This window comes from Arachis hypogaea, chromosome 3 (assembly GCF_003086295.3).
Source record: "Arachis hypogaea cultivar Tifrunner chromosome 3, arahy.Tifrunner.gnm2.J5K5, whole genome shotgun sequence".
Lineage (NCBI taxonomy): Eukaryota > Viridiplantae > Streptophyta > Magnoliopsida > Fabales > Fabaceae > Arachis > Arachis hypogaea.
The window spans coordinates 4,111,102-4,127,059 of record NC_092038.1 but is presented as its reverse complement, the minus strand read 5'-3'; the positions used below and the strand labels follow the sequence as shown (position 1 = coordinate 4,127,059).

The 15,958-nt window shown below is 30.6% G+C and overlaps 1 protein-coding gene and 1 long non-coding RNA gene across 4 annotated transcripts; one reads left to right on the top strand and one right to left on the bottom strand.

The window, feature by feature from the left end:
* Positions 1–3,000: 3,000 nt before the first annotated feature.
* On the top strand, positions 3,001–4,142 carry LOC140183695 (uncharacterized). The gene is made up of 2 exons (XR_011879465.1): positions 3,001–3,056; positions 3,756–4,142. It is a non-coding gene; the product is annotated as an uncharacterized lncRNA (long non-coding RNA).
* Positions 4,143–4,723: 581 nt separating this feature from the next.
* On the bottom strand, positions 4,724–9,713 carry LOC112788898 (membrane-associated protein VIPP1, chloroplastic). Of its 3 annotated transcripts, none has more exons than XM_025830574.2 (11): positions 9,432–9,713; positions 9,237–9,355; positions 9,014–9,124; positions 8,695–8,759; positions 8,530–8,611; positions 7,903–7,977; positions 6,909–6,979; positions 6,734–6,816; positions 6,086–6,150; positions 5,386–5,460; positions 4,724–5,248 (listed from the first exon to the last, which is right to left on the bottom strand). In XM_025830574.2, exons 1-11 carry the CDS (start codon positions 9,550–9,552, stop codon positions 5,129–5,131), a joined length of 987 nt encoding a protein of 328 aa, XP_025686359.1. In that variant the 5' UTR covers positions 9,553–9,713; the 3' UTR covers positions 4,724–5,128. The 3 variants fall into 3 exon arrangements, with proteins under 3 accessions (XP_025686359.1, XP_025686360.1, XP_025686361.1); XM_025830575.3 differs by having other exon boundaries at positions 9,014–9,132; positions 9,432–9,690; XM_025830576.3 differs by lacking the exon at positions 9,432–9,713 and having other exon boundaries at positions 9,014–9,147.
* Between the last annotated feature and the right edge of the window lie 6,245 nt (positions 9,714–15,958).

Sequence of the window (15,958 nt, the reverse complement as noted above, 5' to 3'; positions counted from 1 at the left end):
ATTAAAAAATAAAATTTATATTGAAGTTGATTGATGAAATAAAATTAATATCATCTTAAAAATACAGTATCATTTTAATAGAAAGCTAATAAAATTTTATCACTCATATAATTATGTTGATAAAATAATTAAAAATAATATAAAATTCTAACTAACAAATTTTATTTTTAATTTTAAATCACTATTTATCACATATAATCTCATAAATATTTATGTATTATTTTATAAAACCTAAAATGATATTAAAATTTAATCTAGCATTGGAGATACTCTCAATTCTCATTAAGTCTCCTTATCCGTACATGCATAACACCCAAATATGATGTCTATATCTATGGTAGCTGATTAAAAAAATATTTAATAATAAAAATTAACAAAAAAATCCAAATTTATCTTATTCAATATTTATTAATTATTATATTTATTTTTTAATATTAAATAAATAAAATAAATTCTGACTTTTTTTTTGTCCTCTAATATTACCATTGATTAATTTGTCTATGGTTGGAATTGAATTATCATCATGTCTATACTGAAAGGAAAATAAAAATTCCCATATTTGAACATTTGATGTAGCTTTATGACTTCAACAGAAAAAATATACAAACATAGTCATAATTCACTATGAAATTTTAACCTTGTAATAACTTTAGAATACCAATATAGGCTTACAGTATTGCACGCAGATCTAAAATCTTTACCGTATATATAAAAACAATAATATTTAAAAAAATTAACAAAAATTTATTTTATTTAACATTCATTCATTAATTTTTTTATTAAACATTTTCGATATAAGAAAGGAATTATTAAGACTTATTAAGAGTAAGCATAACAGCATAGTTAGTGCAGTAAGAGATTTAATTAAGTATAAACTCTATTAGCGTGAATATAAATAAGAAAAGAATATATTATTAAATGAATATACGTGAATCATATATTCTGCATTTTGGTAGATCCGAATACAAGTTTCCATCTATATATAACTAACACACACATCTTAAGCTAAAGTAATAAATAAATAAATAAATAAGATAAAAGGGTATTATGGGATTCAATAAAATAATAATAATTGAGCTAGCTAGCTATCTATGTAAATATATATTTAATTTGATGGAGAATATATAATGAATATCAATGACCAGGGCCTTTAGGACTTGGTCCAGAAGCCAAACGCTGAAGCCAAAAAGCCATGGTGTTCTTGGCATGTTCATATGCTGATGAAGATGAAGAAAATGTATAGGATTGAAGGTGGTTGGCACTTGCAAAATCCTCTGAATTTGAAGAACCCCTTAATAAAACCCTACCTGCCTCCACCCCACTTTGATTATTATGGCTCATCAAAATACCCAAACATATAACAATAATAGTAACCAAATTTAAAAGGGTAGTAGTAGTGGAACTCATTTTTGTAGATTATATATATATATATATTGAATAATATATTTATGCGTGTGTTTGTGGAAATTAATATTGGAATTGAAGCTTGAGGTTGTTATGATTTGTGAGTAGTGAGAGAAGAAAGTGGTGCCTTTTTATAGTGTGGCAAAATGGAGAGTGCTAGCTAGTGATAGTGGTAAATTTGAGGTGGTTTTTTTGGACTTTTTTAGTGGACACATTGTTTTGAAGGGATTTAATTAATTGCGTGTTGACCAAGAAATGTTATTGGAGGAAGCTGCCATGCATGTGAATTATGTATGACGTACTTGCTTTGCCAGGTATGTATGTATACATAATAATAATTTCAATTTCTTCTTTGAAAATGTCAAACCCTATATATGTTACTATATTTTCAAAGATTCAAGTGTTTTTTTTTTATTGACACAAAACAAATTTTAACTCTTTAAATATTTTAATATTATAATTTTAAATAATTAAATTTATTTTAATAATTTTTATCAAATTATAGCATTATACGATTTAAACCATATTATTATTTTATATTTTACCTTTTAAGTTTATTCCTATAATTTTATATAAGATATACATTGCTTTGGATATTAAGAAAATATTTTTAATTTTGATGTGCCTATTTTAGTTATTTATGAATTCATCCATGCTCAAGAGTGAAGACATTTTGGCAAGTAGAGTCGACATACAATTTATGTGATATTGGGATTATTTTGTTTTATCATATATGTGAATCATGTTTCCTGGTCGGAAAAAATGGAATTTGACTAACTACACTTCTGTTATATTTGACTATGCCCGAGAAAATGGAAATCATAGTACGGCACACGTAACCTAATGCTGAAAATTTTTAACGCACAATAGTTTGGGTGAGGGAATTTAACAACAATTCAACGACTTTATTGTAGCAAGTCCCAAATTCTAACTCAACAACCCACACGGTTTTTGATAAATCAACCACCCCCTTTGAGGGCTGACTCATGCTCACATGTACTTGGTTGAAAACTAAAGAAAACAACAAAATTACTCAAGTCAGAGGCTACTAGGGTCTAGGGGTGTTCAAGAGTTCATACAAGGCATATTTTGCCGGATTTTAATTTGTTATTTTTATCCCATGTTATTTTTGAGTCGATTTCGGATTATGCTTGGAGCCATTTGATCCGGTCTAAAATTATTTTTTTAATAATAAAAAATATATTTTAAAATAAAAATAATAATATCATATTATATTTTTATATTTTAATTAATATTTTTTATATTATACGATATTATTTTTGTTTTAAAATAATTTGTTTTAGTATAAATATGATATAATATTTATTAAATTTAATTTTTAAAAATAAAATTTTATTACTTTAATATATAAAATTTACAAATTTACTTATACTAATTTTATATCAAATCGATCCAATTTATTTCAAATCAATTTCAAGTCGAATCAAAATAAAATCCGAATCTAATTAAATACGCCAAAGTCGACCCATGAACACCTAGAGGCTACAAATACAGAGAGCTCTGATAGGATTAGTATTGGGCTAGTCCAATTAGAAAATTATACTATAAATATGAGTATGATGTAATAATGTGAATAGACATGATGTAATTAGAAACTCTACTTTTTCTCTTGTCCATCACGCTTCAGAATTGCAACGCGTCTCCCCTTCTCTGCAGCATCCCAGCGGCTCCTCCTATCTCTGCCCTGGGTTTCACTGCTGCTAGGAGAACCATCAACGTCGCGCGTGCCTCTTCCCCTTCCGTCACTGCCTCGTTCTTTGTCCTTGCTCCTTCCTCACGCGCCACCCACAGTGGAACGAGCCAACAACCGCGTGTGCCGCCATCGCTAGAGAACTCGAGGTTTGGTGTCTCTGCAACACGATCCTAGGGAAACAATGCTGCCATGAGCGGTGGTGGCCTAGCCAATATCGGCGAAGAACGGCGGAGCCAACCTTTGCGAAGAGCTTACGATTCTCCTTCGCACAACTCGACAACGTCACAGAATCACCTTCGAAATCGGACGCCCTAATCCCTCCTTATTTATAATATAATTCTCTAATTGGGTTAGCCCAATACTAATCCTATCTTGGAGGCGATTCTGTGACGTTGTCGGGCCGAGCAAAGGAAAACCGCGAGCTCTTCGTAATGGTTGGCTCCGCCATTCTTCGCCGATAGTGGCTAGGCCACCACCGTTCATGGCGGCATCGTTTCCCTAGAATCATGTTGTAGAGGCGCCAAGCCTCGAGTTCTCCAGCGATGGTGGTACACGCGGTTGTTGGCTCGTTCCACTATGGGTGGCGCGTGAGGAAAGAGCAAGGACGAAGAGCGAGGTGGTAACAGAAGGGGAAGAGGCACGCGCGACATTGGTAGTTCTCCCGACAGCAGTGAAACCCAGGAAAGAGAAGGGAGGAGCCACTGGAGATGTGTTTGGCCTTTCTAGTAAGAACCAAGTCCATATCCATTCTCAGCAAAATGTGTTAAAAATTAGGCCAATTATTTTAATCAGCTAATGAGTCTTGCATTATTTTAGGATTACTGGTATTTTTTTTATTATCTGTAATTAGCATTTACAATTTTCATTAGGATTTATATTTTTCTGCAACTTTGAAAACAAGGTTATTTTGAAAGGTAGAATAATGATAAGATTAGTATTGAACTAGCCCAATTAGAGAATTATAAATAAGAATATGATATAATAATGTAGATAGACATAATATAATTGAAAATTCTACTTTCTCTCTTTGGCCCTAATTTTAAAAATTTCTCTTCTATTCTCTCTAGTTCTTGATACAAATTTGTATCACTCTCCCATACCATTGTCCTTTCGGAGAAAGTAGCATAGAAACAAGAAATTATATTGAACTCGCTATTTTATAATACAATGCTAATTCATGTATCGTAGTAGGTAAAATAGTAGGTAGTATATAATATCTCATAAAATTTGTGTATACTTGGCATCACTTGAATACTTAGTCAAATTCGTTTTACAAAAACTAAAAATATCCAGAATCAGAACGTCTTAACCAATGATCTGGACATTGTTTTTATAATACACCATCGACTGATTAACTAAGTTATTTGAATTACCGCATCTATGTCCAATATATAAAAAGCTAATACCAATGTTTATAGTTATTATTATTTTATTATTTTATAATTTTATCATTTTAAGTATTTATGCATAAAAAAAATGCTAATAGATAAAATTTAATATGTAGAATTATACATGAAGCCACTGATGAAAATGTCATCCCATTTTTAACACCCTCCGTCACCAAAGATGAATAAAACAAAAACAAAAACCTGAAATGCATAAATCTACACCGAAAAACAATTATTGCCAAGCTATCTGGATGATGCTGAATGTTTAAAAAGCACAAGACAAACATAGATATCTATCAATCTAATAGAAGGGGCTTAATACATCAAAATCAACAGTTTTCAAGCGCTACTTGGTTTAATTAAGAGGCAGAGAGAGGAAAAAGAGGAGAGAAGGGGAGGGGGGAGGCCTTTCGGATCTTAGATATACTACAGTATATCAGTGTGCTTAGATGTCACATATGAGCTATAGAAGCATGCAGCTTATCTATTCCATTTTCCATCCAGCATTTGCTTGTAAATAATATTATCACGATTGGCACTTAACTGTACAGTGTTTGATATCTGAAGCATACGAAATTCAAGCATGAAATACGAAGAAACGAAAAAAAAGATTCCATGCCTTTTAAAAATCCTTTGCTCTTTGCCTCAATTGATCAAGCTCCCTTTCTATCTCAACATCTCGAAATGGGATTCCGGTGTTGGCGCTAGTTGTGCTACTTCTTCCAGGGGGAAGCTCTCCTTTCTGCTTCAAGCAAACAGTTAAAGAATGAATAGTTAAAAAGATGTATAGCATGTGGGAACTAAACAATTTCTCTTCCTTCACTTAGTTTATCTTGATATAATGATATTGGAGAAAGATAACAGTCATTCGAAGCATACCTTCGAGCCAACAGAGAGTTCTTTCTTCAGATTTGCAAGGTCATCATCAACTGATGAGCTCTCTAGCATTGCAAACTGCAAAAATCAACAGTTGATGTGTTCATGTTGGGGGGGAATTCATAATTCCAAAAAAATCAAAAAATAAATTGTACAGCCTTTGCAACTTCAACTTCACAAATTTCATGAATTTAAAGATCAAGGGATTATGAGGCCCTAGATAAGACTCAAGAGAATCAATCAATTTCACCACCAACTCAGACAATCAATCCAAACACATTTGGAAATTAGAGTTATCCTGTGGTTTAGTGGTTCTGAGCCTTGCTCAAATCATAATTAACCAAAGGAAAATATTTACAATAGAAAAGTTTGTAAAATAATCATTGGAACTCCAGTGTCAATTTTCCTAAGGAAGAACTTCTCAAGAGGTGATTTTCAAAATTTCCAAGGGAGTTGAACTGGGCAAATTAGCATAACTACCTTTGGTATCCCATTAGCAGGCATTTATATACTAACCCAGTGACAAACACAATGAACATAGCTATGATAATATTTTAGAAGATTATATTTTCCATTATTATTATTAGAACATCAATACATTTTATAAACCTAGGCTGGCTTTATTTTTTTTTTTCTTTCACAAACTCAACATGTAACTATATATACAAACTTGAACGTTACATGGTACACAAAAGTTACCTACCTTCCCTTCAAGATCATCACTTGTTAACTGGCCAAGAGCTTCAGCTTGGGACTCCATTGCCATCACTATCAAGATAACATAAAATAAATACGAAGAAAATAATCTTATATTTCATATATAATAAAAAGCACATAGAAATTTCATGCAAATGGCTCTGGCATACACGCCATTTCCAATTGAGCTACTATTCACATATTGATTAGGCACTTATCATGTCCAACTATACCAACTTCAGTTTTACTCATAAATTACTCACAAACTTCTGTTACCATATATTTTGACTACAATTACATGAACTACAACAATTTAAGAAATAAGAATAGCACACACATAAGGGCATAAAATCTATAAAACACAGGGTATGTGTTCAGCATAATCGTAATAACTCGTGAATATGCAAATAAAACTATTCAGATTGTTGAAATGAATGCAAATGTCAAATATTTTGAACCACTAGAAGCTTCAAGATATCAGATTATATATATATATATATAGGAAAGGGGAGCAGGATACAAAGCATAGAACCATTAATATCTTTCTGTCAATCCAATTTAAGCAAGGGCATACATCAAGGATAGACCAGCATAGTATTATTATATATTTATATTCCCGAACAACTAATGAGTAATGTCAATAATTTTTATTCACCTTTCTCTTCCATTTTTTCAAAAGCAGACAGAGCACCACTTGTATTGACATTTCCCAGCATCTCACTCACCTTGGTTGAAGTCCTAAAGGAACATTAATCAACAACCAGGATTAAAAGGGACTAGGAATAGACTGTAATAAAATGCGAGTCAATCAGAAAATGGTTTGGACAAACTTTGCAGATTGAGCTCTTGCTTTCAGAGTATCCTTCTTTGATCTCGCCTCCTGTATCTTACTCTCCAGAAGCTACAAGCAATTAACAAAGCAAAAATGGGATAAACTTACATCACTAGTTATAACAAAAAAATCCTGCGTTATAATTAAAATAGCCCAACAATTTTCAACAGCTTATGGGATTCTGGGAAGATGCAATTTCTTATAAAGCAGCAGAAATACAGCATTGTGTCCACATCCAGCACACAAATTAACATCAATAAATTATTGAACCAACCTGATGCACCCAATTCGAACACTGGGCTACTTATAATTAGCTAGCAATAAAATTAGACTTCAATAAATGATGGGACCATAAATTATTGGTCTAGTACACAAAGCTCGAATATATTAAAGAATTTCTTCTTTTCAACAAAATTTAAAATGCATTATTGACATTAGCATTATAGGCCCACTTTCATTCATTAGGATTTACATTAATATTCAAAACCCAAGTGGATTACTTCTCTTCCTTTCGCACTCATATTCATATCCTTATGCCTATTTCTTTCAGCCATTTCCTGTTTTATATTAATATACTCAATATAATTTACTTGAAACTTCATAGCTAACCCAGATTTATCATACAATCACAGGAATGGAGAATTTCATATCCAATCGGATGTTGAACCTTAGTGGAAGCCCAACAACTCAATAGGTTAAGACTAGGGTTTTCCTAGACATCATCATTGAGATGGTAGAAAGAAAACAAGAAGGTAACATAAGCTTCACACATACAGGTACTCTATAGGTAGGTACACCTAGGATTGGAGAAAACACACATAACAGCTATCCATCCTAAGGAAACCAAGGTGTGTAACAATCTAGTAAGGTTTTAGGAACATAGATCCCAATAATCAATACTAATCCAGAGTGACATTCAAAGAGGCAGCACTGCAATTCATCAAAGTGCTTCAAAAAATACTTTTAATGTACCAACAAAGAATAACATTTACCCGTGTATTGGAGACAAGATTGTCAACAACACTCTTTTGTTGATCAAGTTGGGCTTTCAAAGAACTAGCATTATCCTGCAATATATAAGAAGCATATAATAAGACAACCTTATTATAATAATGAATTGAAATATATAAACAAAATCACTTCACAGATATTAAGTATTAAAAGGTCTTTTCACTACTGAAGAAATTTGAACTAACATCAGATAATCACAAAACCTTATAACAGGACATGACAACCATAATAGTCAATTCACATCATAGACATATACATTTGACTATTATAATAAATCACTTGCGTACACAACAAAAAGAAGAGTTAGGCATGCTTGTAGGAAAGAGAATTTGATACAGCAATACATCACTTGGGTAGACAAAGGAGTTCCCATCGAGCTTTAAGACATGCTTGTATGAATGGGAACCATAGCAAGTATAAGTAAAAAATGTTTCAATTCAATTAATCAAAGGAAGGGAGGAAAAAATACTACCGCGTTTAACAAGGAAAGGAAATTAAAAAACAAAACTTCATTTGATTATTTGCACATCCCTATATGTAAAAAAAATCCTCTCCAAAAACTAGTAACTCAAAAGAGCAAAAGTCCCCCAGAGGAAAAGGGAACGTACTGCATAAGATTTGCGTCTTTTAAGTGCTTCACGGGCAAGATCTTCCTCACCTTTCTGAAGAGCAAGTTGTGCTTTACGGTACCTACATCATATTTAAAGCACAAAGTGGTATTTATACACATAAGGTCATAAGTAAATTAAGATAATAATTCTTTCATACATTACCACTCTTCAGAAGCTTGTTCTGCTGCTTTGTATTTATTTTCCAACCGCTTTTGAGATGCCAACACCTTAAGATAGAGTATGACGTAAATAAAACCACATAAGCATTGTTTCTTTTTTTTTTTTTTAACGTCTTTTCAGCTTTCAACTGCTATAGCTCAACCTCAAATAGTTCCCAATAGCTTCTTTTTTCTCCTTTTTTTTTGTGGGGATAAAAATAAAAAACTAATGTCTTGTCATAAAAAATATTCAAAACAAGCAAATAAAAACAACGAAGCAACAAAAACAAATAATTCTGAAGAAACAAAACGGAGTAACTGACTTGTGCTGTAGCTTGACGCATTTTGGTCAAGTCATCGTTCATCTCAAGCACGGCTTGCTCCAATATCTTCTCCGGATCTTCAAATGTACTAATGATTGCATTTGCGTACGACTGCATTACTAAGATGACAAAATCTAACCATAACGATAAATAACAATGAGAATATTAAATCTAAACCTAAATATTTTCACATAAAAAAATTCGCAGTGTTCGTGTTATTCACCTTCACAACTCTGGCGAATCTATCAAACAGGTTCATTCGAGTACCAAGAGCTCCACCTCCATTCGTGGAACAGGAAGATCGCAGAGGCTTCACAACCCTCACTCCTCTAAGCTTCACAACTTCAAGCACAAGAACAATCGAAGTTAGTGAATAAGTTAATTTCAACGAATCGTAGGATAATAAAGCACGTGTTACCTCCGTTGCCGAAGAAGGAAGTGGTGAGAGGAGGTTTCTTGGTTAGCGAGGTAGACGACGAAGAAGAAGAATGAAATGGCGCCGGGGGTAATCCTGTAAATATGTGAAGCTTCGACGCCATTTTTTTCTTTTCTTTTTTATTTTGGAAAGTGATGAGTGATGAGAAGAGGAGTGTTGCTTTGGCTGAAGTGGGAGGATGAAGAAGAAAACGATAAGAATCGGAAGATATTGAGAATTTTGGGAACACTCCTCAACCTCACTCCTCATACAGTATAACAGTACAGCTACCACCCTCGCTACTTTCTTATTAATGGGCCTGATCCTGGGCCTAAACGTAATTGGGCCAACAATATGAGAAAATAGAATAGGATATCTGTTAACCCAAAAACAATAAAAAAGGGGGTCGTCCTCTTGGCCAAATACTGAGGTAATCCTCACCACAGAAAAAACTATGTTTGGTGCGTTTGTTTACGTAGACATAAAATCGTGTTTGATAGAGATATAAACAGAGATAATGTGTTTATTCTGACAAGAAGGATATGAAATATTAATAAAGGATACATCTTATTTTTTATTTTTCTTTCATTATTCTTATTAAATTTTTTATAATTATATTTTTTATTATTATATTTTTCATCTCAAATTTTTTGAATAAAAAAATGAGAATAAATTGGATTTTTATAATTTGTTCTAATTTATCACCAAATAGAATATAAGAACATAAAATTTTATATCTCTGTCCATCAGTATTTTATCCTATCTTATTTTCAGTTCTATTCTCAAAAATAAACACAGCCTTGATGTTAATAAACAAATAACGCCCAAAGAAATTATTTTAAAACGAGCAATACTCATCTTATTAAGCAAAAAATCAAGAAAATACTACAATTAAAAAGGGATGAAAACTTACATATAATTATTTTTATATAAAATTAATAATAGATAATTATTAATTTATATGTACTTATGTAGTTATTAATTTTATATAAAATTAATTATTAAAAATTATTAAATAATAATTTAATTAAATATATTAAATTATTTAACTATTCTCAACTATTAATTTTATACCAAAATAGTAGTACCTGAACTTTTATCTTAAAAGATATGATATCTAAAAATAAAGAATGCCAAATCTTCTTAAATTATCATGGAGCTAGCTCCCTTGAGGAAGAGGTTATTCGACCTAGCTCCCTGCAAGAAGCATTCCCTTCAAGATTTGTCAAGGATGCAAAAGTAGGTTTCGACTGTGACAATAAATGATGACGTGAGCATAAAAATAAAAAATAAATACAAATCACAAAATGTCGAAAGATAAAATATTACCGTAGAAGTGGGAGATCTAACGATTTTTTTTGTGACTTACTGGGACCAGATCTCAATATAGAACATCAATAAACTCACGTTTTTTCGACGAGAGAATGGCATCGCTGGAATTTCCCTCTCCTTCGACCACCTCCTTTCTTAGCATTGGATTTTTTAGGAACATGCCAGAATCATCCGAATTCTCTGTAGGTTTTTTAGGATCGGAGCCTACTCCGACAATCTTAGTAGGACGCAGCTAAAACATAAAAATAATTAAATTATATGTAGAAGCAACAAAGTAAAATGGCACACAAAAAAAAAAAATGTGATACTAGAAAGATATTTGGTGATCTTCCGTACTACCACTAATAAGGTGGTAAGTATGAAAATATGTATTCTAAAAAAAATTATAAAATATATATATATTTAACGAAAAATTACTAAATTTTAAAAATAATATCTCATTTTTTTAATCGTGATTACAAAAAATATAAAAATTTAATTAATATTAAATATTTTTATCATATTTTTAAATTATTTAAAGACATTTTTATCGATAAAAAAATTCGAATATATTTTTAAGTGCATTTTTGGTAGTTTACCCGAACTTTATAATTTTTTTTTTAAAAATATTTAAAAAATAAAAATTCATCCAAATATAAGATATCCAAATCCAATCCATTAGAGTCACCAAAATAAAAATCCAATGCATGATCACCTCATCTTCTATATAAAATATCATTATACTTAAATCCTGAGAACATGGTTAATCTGTTAAATATAAACATGAGTACACGACAATCTCCAAAAACTTGAGGTCAAAATTAGAGATTCGGTCTCAAATAAAGAATAATAATATGAATGCCATTGACAATGACATTGATGAGAACCAAGTTAACGACGAAGAGATTCAGCCACTGCCACCAACATGCGGTATATGCACCCTCCCTATATCCGTCGGCAACGTCTTCGACAACAACCACCGTTGCATGCACCCTCCCTATTACTGCCATAACTGCATCAGCCGCTACCTCGTCTACTACCCGATTCGTCACTGCACAAAACGTTCCTTGTCCTGACTTGAACTGCACCGTAAAGTTAAGATTCAATGGCATTTAAGACTTTCATCCCCAAAGACATCTTCGATAAATGGTTTGTTACAACAGTCAAATTGGCACTTTCTCCGATGGAGTGCCAGTGTTGCTGTTTTTTCTGCTCAGAATTGGTCATCAATGAGTGTAGAAATAAGTCTATGAGAAAAATAGAATGCCCTATTTGTAAGAAGGAGTTTTGCTTGAAATGTCAAATTCCTTGGCATCATGATAAAAGCTGTTATGATCATGGTGTGCACGGTAACAATGTGAAGTTCGCGAAGCTTGTTCGCAAGAAACAATAACATAAATGTCCTCATTATTTTTGTTGGATTGAGCGAATTAATTGATGTAATTCCATTTATTGCAGGTATAATTTAGTGTGAAGCTTTTTTATTTTCTTTTTTCTTTTACCAATTCTTATTAGTATCTACATATTTCTTAGTTTGAACTTTGATGGTAGGTTTTAAAAAAGGTGTAAATTCAGGTGCAGTTGACTTCATGTGAAGTTGATACCTAAGAGCCGTTAGGTGATTTGACTGATTTAACTAAATTTTTATCTAACGGTCGACTTCACGTGAAGTTGATACCTAAGAGCCTTTAGGTGATTTGACTGATTTAACTAAATTTTTATCTAACGGCTCTCAGATATCAACTTCAAATAAAGTCGACTTCACCTAAGTTTTCACCTTTCAAAAAATTAATTTGTGAATTTGTTTGATTTTTGGGTTTACTGGATTTTAACGGATGGTTTAGTTGGGTTTGAACGGATAAAATGTTTTAAGGTTTGACTTGTGAATTTGTTAGTATTTAATGGAGGATTTTATTGGATTTGAGTGGACATAATTATATTTTAATTAGTGAAAATTTATGTGAAGTTGATATTTAAAATTTATTAAATAATTTAATAATTTTGATTAAATAATTATCTTAAAATTTTTAATTATTAACTTTACATAAATATAATTGTATATAAATTTTTATCATTTTAATTTGATGGTATATTTTTTATTTTTAGGGTTATTGACTTCTAATAAAAAACTTGATTGGAATTTTTATTTTTTATTTTAAAATTTTAAATTTTAATTTTGACGTAGCATGAAGAAAATTTTGAAAAAATATGTAGTTCATATATTTATATATCAAAAGAAAATAATAAATTAATTTTTTTAATGAATATTATTTTAGTTTATGTAGTATGCATTATTTTGATGTGGAATAAATTAATCATGTTGGTGATACATTAATAATGTAGGTGTGGGTTTTACTTTTGCTATATATGTGAAAAAGATTATCATTCTGGTAGTTGTCATGACTCTTTGCTGCATACAAAGATCATCTGGAGACCTCTGAAGAGAAAATTTCAAAAAGTGGGGTTCTATTGGCGTTAGCATTCTGGGTTTGTTAATTAATGGACTAATAATTTATAAAGAGTTAATATTTAAAGTGTTCTATAAACTTGCATTTAAATTTTTATGTTGTTTCTGAATTTAAAATTGTTTTAAATTTGTCTTTGAAGTTAATAACAATGACGTCGTTGGACAGAGGCCATGCTAGAAGTCATATTGTATTGATAAAATACCATTATTTCATTTTTTGCGCCCTAAGACAGCATTTGTTTGCTGTCCGTGTCTACCAAAAACATGAACATGGTGGTACGCGCATCGGGTTTGTTTTATAAGACATAAGTTTATGAAGGTCACAGTTACACACACTTACACACTAGAGACATGTAATTTGTGTCTCTTCAAAAGTGTGAGACACGAATTTTTAAAGGTGAACACAGATTCATAATAAAATGTTGGACAATTTTATCTTTAGTCAATTTAAAAATTTTTAAATCTGTCATCTTCCTTACTTTATCCCTTTCCCACTTTTACACCGTCATCTTCTTTATCTTTCTTCTCTTCCAAACCATTTTATCTTCCTGAATCTATGCCTCTACAAGAATCATTGTTGCTCCTCTGCCAAATTGCTGCCGCTCCTCCAAAACCGTTGCCGCCTCCTCTACCGGAACCGCCGCCGCTTCCTCTCTCAAAATCGCAAAGTCATCGCTATACCATCCTACCACTGCCTCTGTCAGAGTTGCCATTGCTTCTTCTCCCAGTTCAGCGTATCGAACTGTTCATGCCTTTTCGAGATCCGCTACCGCTCCTCTCCCAGAATCGCAGAACTCTTCTTTTCGCCTATGCCTGAACTATTATTGTCGCCAACTTTATCAGAACCACCATTGCTACCTTCTGAAATTGCAGAATTGCCGATGCAGCCACTTCAGCCAGAATCAGTGCGCTGCCTCTGCAAAAAATGCTTCAATCTTTGTGTCTTGTCAGATCTATCTTTCTACTTCCACCCCTGTTTTCAACTTCATCTCCTCCCTTGATTTTCTATTTTTTTTTTACAGAAAAAATTATATATTTAATTTTTTATGTAATTGAATTTTGATTGATATTTATTATATATGTGTCGTTCTATTTTGATTAATTTAAGAGTTAATAAGGTAACAGAGAAGTAGTGGTGGTGGTGGTTTTGTAATGGAGAAAAAATAGGATGGTGATATTTGTGATAAGAGTAATATTGAAATTTTTATATGATTGTAATTCATTGTTGTGTCTCTGTATTTAATTACTAAACAATTTAATTTTTTTTTGTCTTATTGTGTTTATGTCTTCAATGTTTATGTATTTATGTCTATGTCTTAATCTATTTATGAAGCAAACGCAATCTAATAGAACATAAACGACATCCTGAAACAACAATATTTTATCAGTCTAGCGTGATTTCTGACATGATTTTTGTCTAAGTCATTATTTTATCGCCGAAAAGTATTTTAGGAATAACCATTGTTAAGTTTAGGAATAAAATTAAGACAATTTTAAATTTATAAATGACATTAAAATTTGACTGCAAATTCAAAAACCACTTTAAATATTAACTCTTTATAAAACCCCATTTATAACCTCAAAGTTAGTTTTTTTAATAATGGTTGACATTTTTAATGTATTTTATTTTATTTTTTTTTTAAGAAACAAACCATGTTTATTTCCTTCCTGTTATATGCAAATAAAAACTCTTTTTCCTCCAATCAAAAGAGAAGTTAGTTAAATTTGGGTGATACAGTCACATATAAGAATAATTGATGATATATTTAGCAAAATATTTAGAGATGAGTAAAATATTACTCACTCTTAATCTTTTTCTAGTTAAAAAATTAAGATAACATGAATTGATGATAATATAAATAATAGAAATTTTGAATCAAATTAATATTTTGTAATAATTATATTTTAACAATATCCTAAAATAATTCTACCAATAAAATTATAACTATTTTTTAAAAAATGATCTAATCCATTAGATATCTATTCTTGGAATTTCCAATAAATAAGAAATTCCAACAGTGCTGGTTCCGTTTTCTTAATGAACCAATAGTTCATAAAATACAATTTATGATCTGAAAGTTAGTTTTTTCAATAATTGTTGAGATTTTTAATATATTATTTTTTTATTAAGAAACAAACCATGTTTATATTATTTTTGTTAAACGCATACAAAAATATGTTTTTTTCCAATCCAATATTTAGGGCCGATTTATAAAGCTTTTACTTTTTGAAATAGTTTAATAAAATTGATTTTTAATTTTTTTTCAAAAATTGTAGATTTATAGTACTTATCTTTGCTGAATCAAATTATAATCTCATATATCTAATATATGAAATTTTATTAGATTTTTTTAATTTTAATAAGTATAAGTTAATTTTAAAAAGTATAACTTTTTATACTTTCAAAAATACTTTTGAATTTTAAAAACTACAAATATAAATACATAATTTTTTATTTACTAACACAAAATGAAATATTTGTACTTTTGAAAAGTATTTTTTTTTTCAAAAAATTCTACTAAATCAAGCTTTAGTCATAAAAAAATTAGAGCTGAGTAAAATATTCACTTTTAACTTTTTTTTATTTTCTAATAATTGTTTGTTTCTATTAGAATTCAAATAGTTGGAGTTGAATCCTAAATTCCTAATATCATGTTACTTAATTTATCTATCAATTATAAATATTGATTTGAATTCTTATATTCCAATATATTAAACTTTTAATGTATCGATTTTATCTAAAATAAATACT

Excerpts from the sequence above, each read along its gene's own strand:
- LOC112788898 (XM_025830574.2), bottom strand. The coding sequence starts at position 9,552 with ATGGCGTCGAAGCTTCACATATTTACAGGATTACCCCCGGCGCCATTT. Across the intron at positions 9,125-9,236 it reads GATTCGCCAGAGTTGTGAAG|TCGTACGCAAATGCAATCAT; the intron begins GTGAATAACACG and ends TTAGTAATGCAG. Across the intron at positions 5,461-6,085 it reads GTGATGATCTTGAAGGGAAG|TTTGCAATGCTAGAGAGCTC; the intron begins GTAGGTAACTTT and ends TGATTTTTGCAG.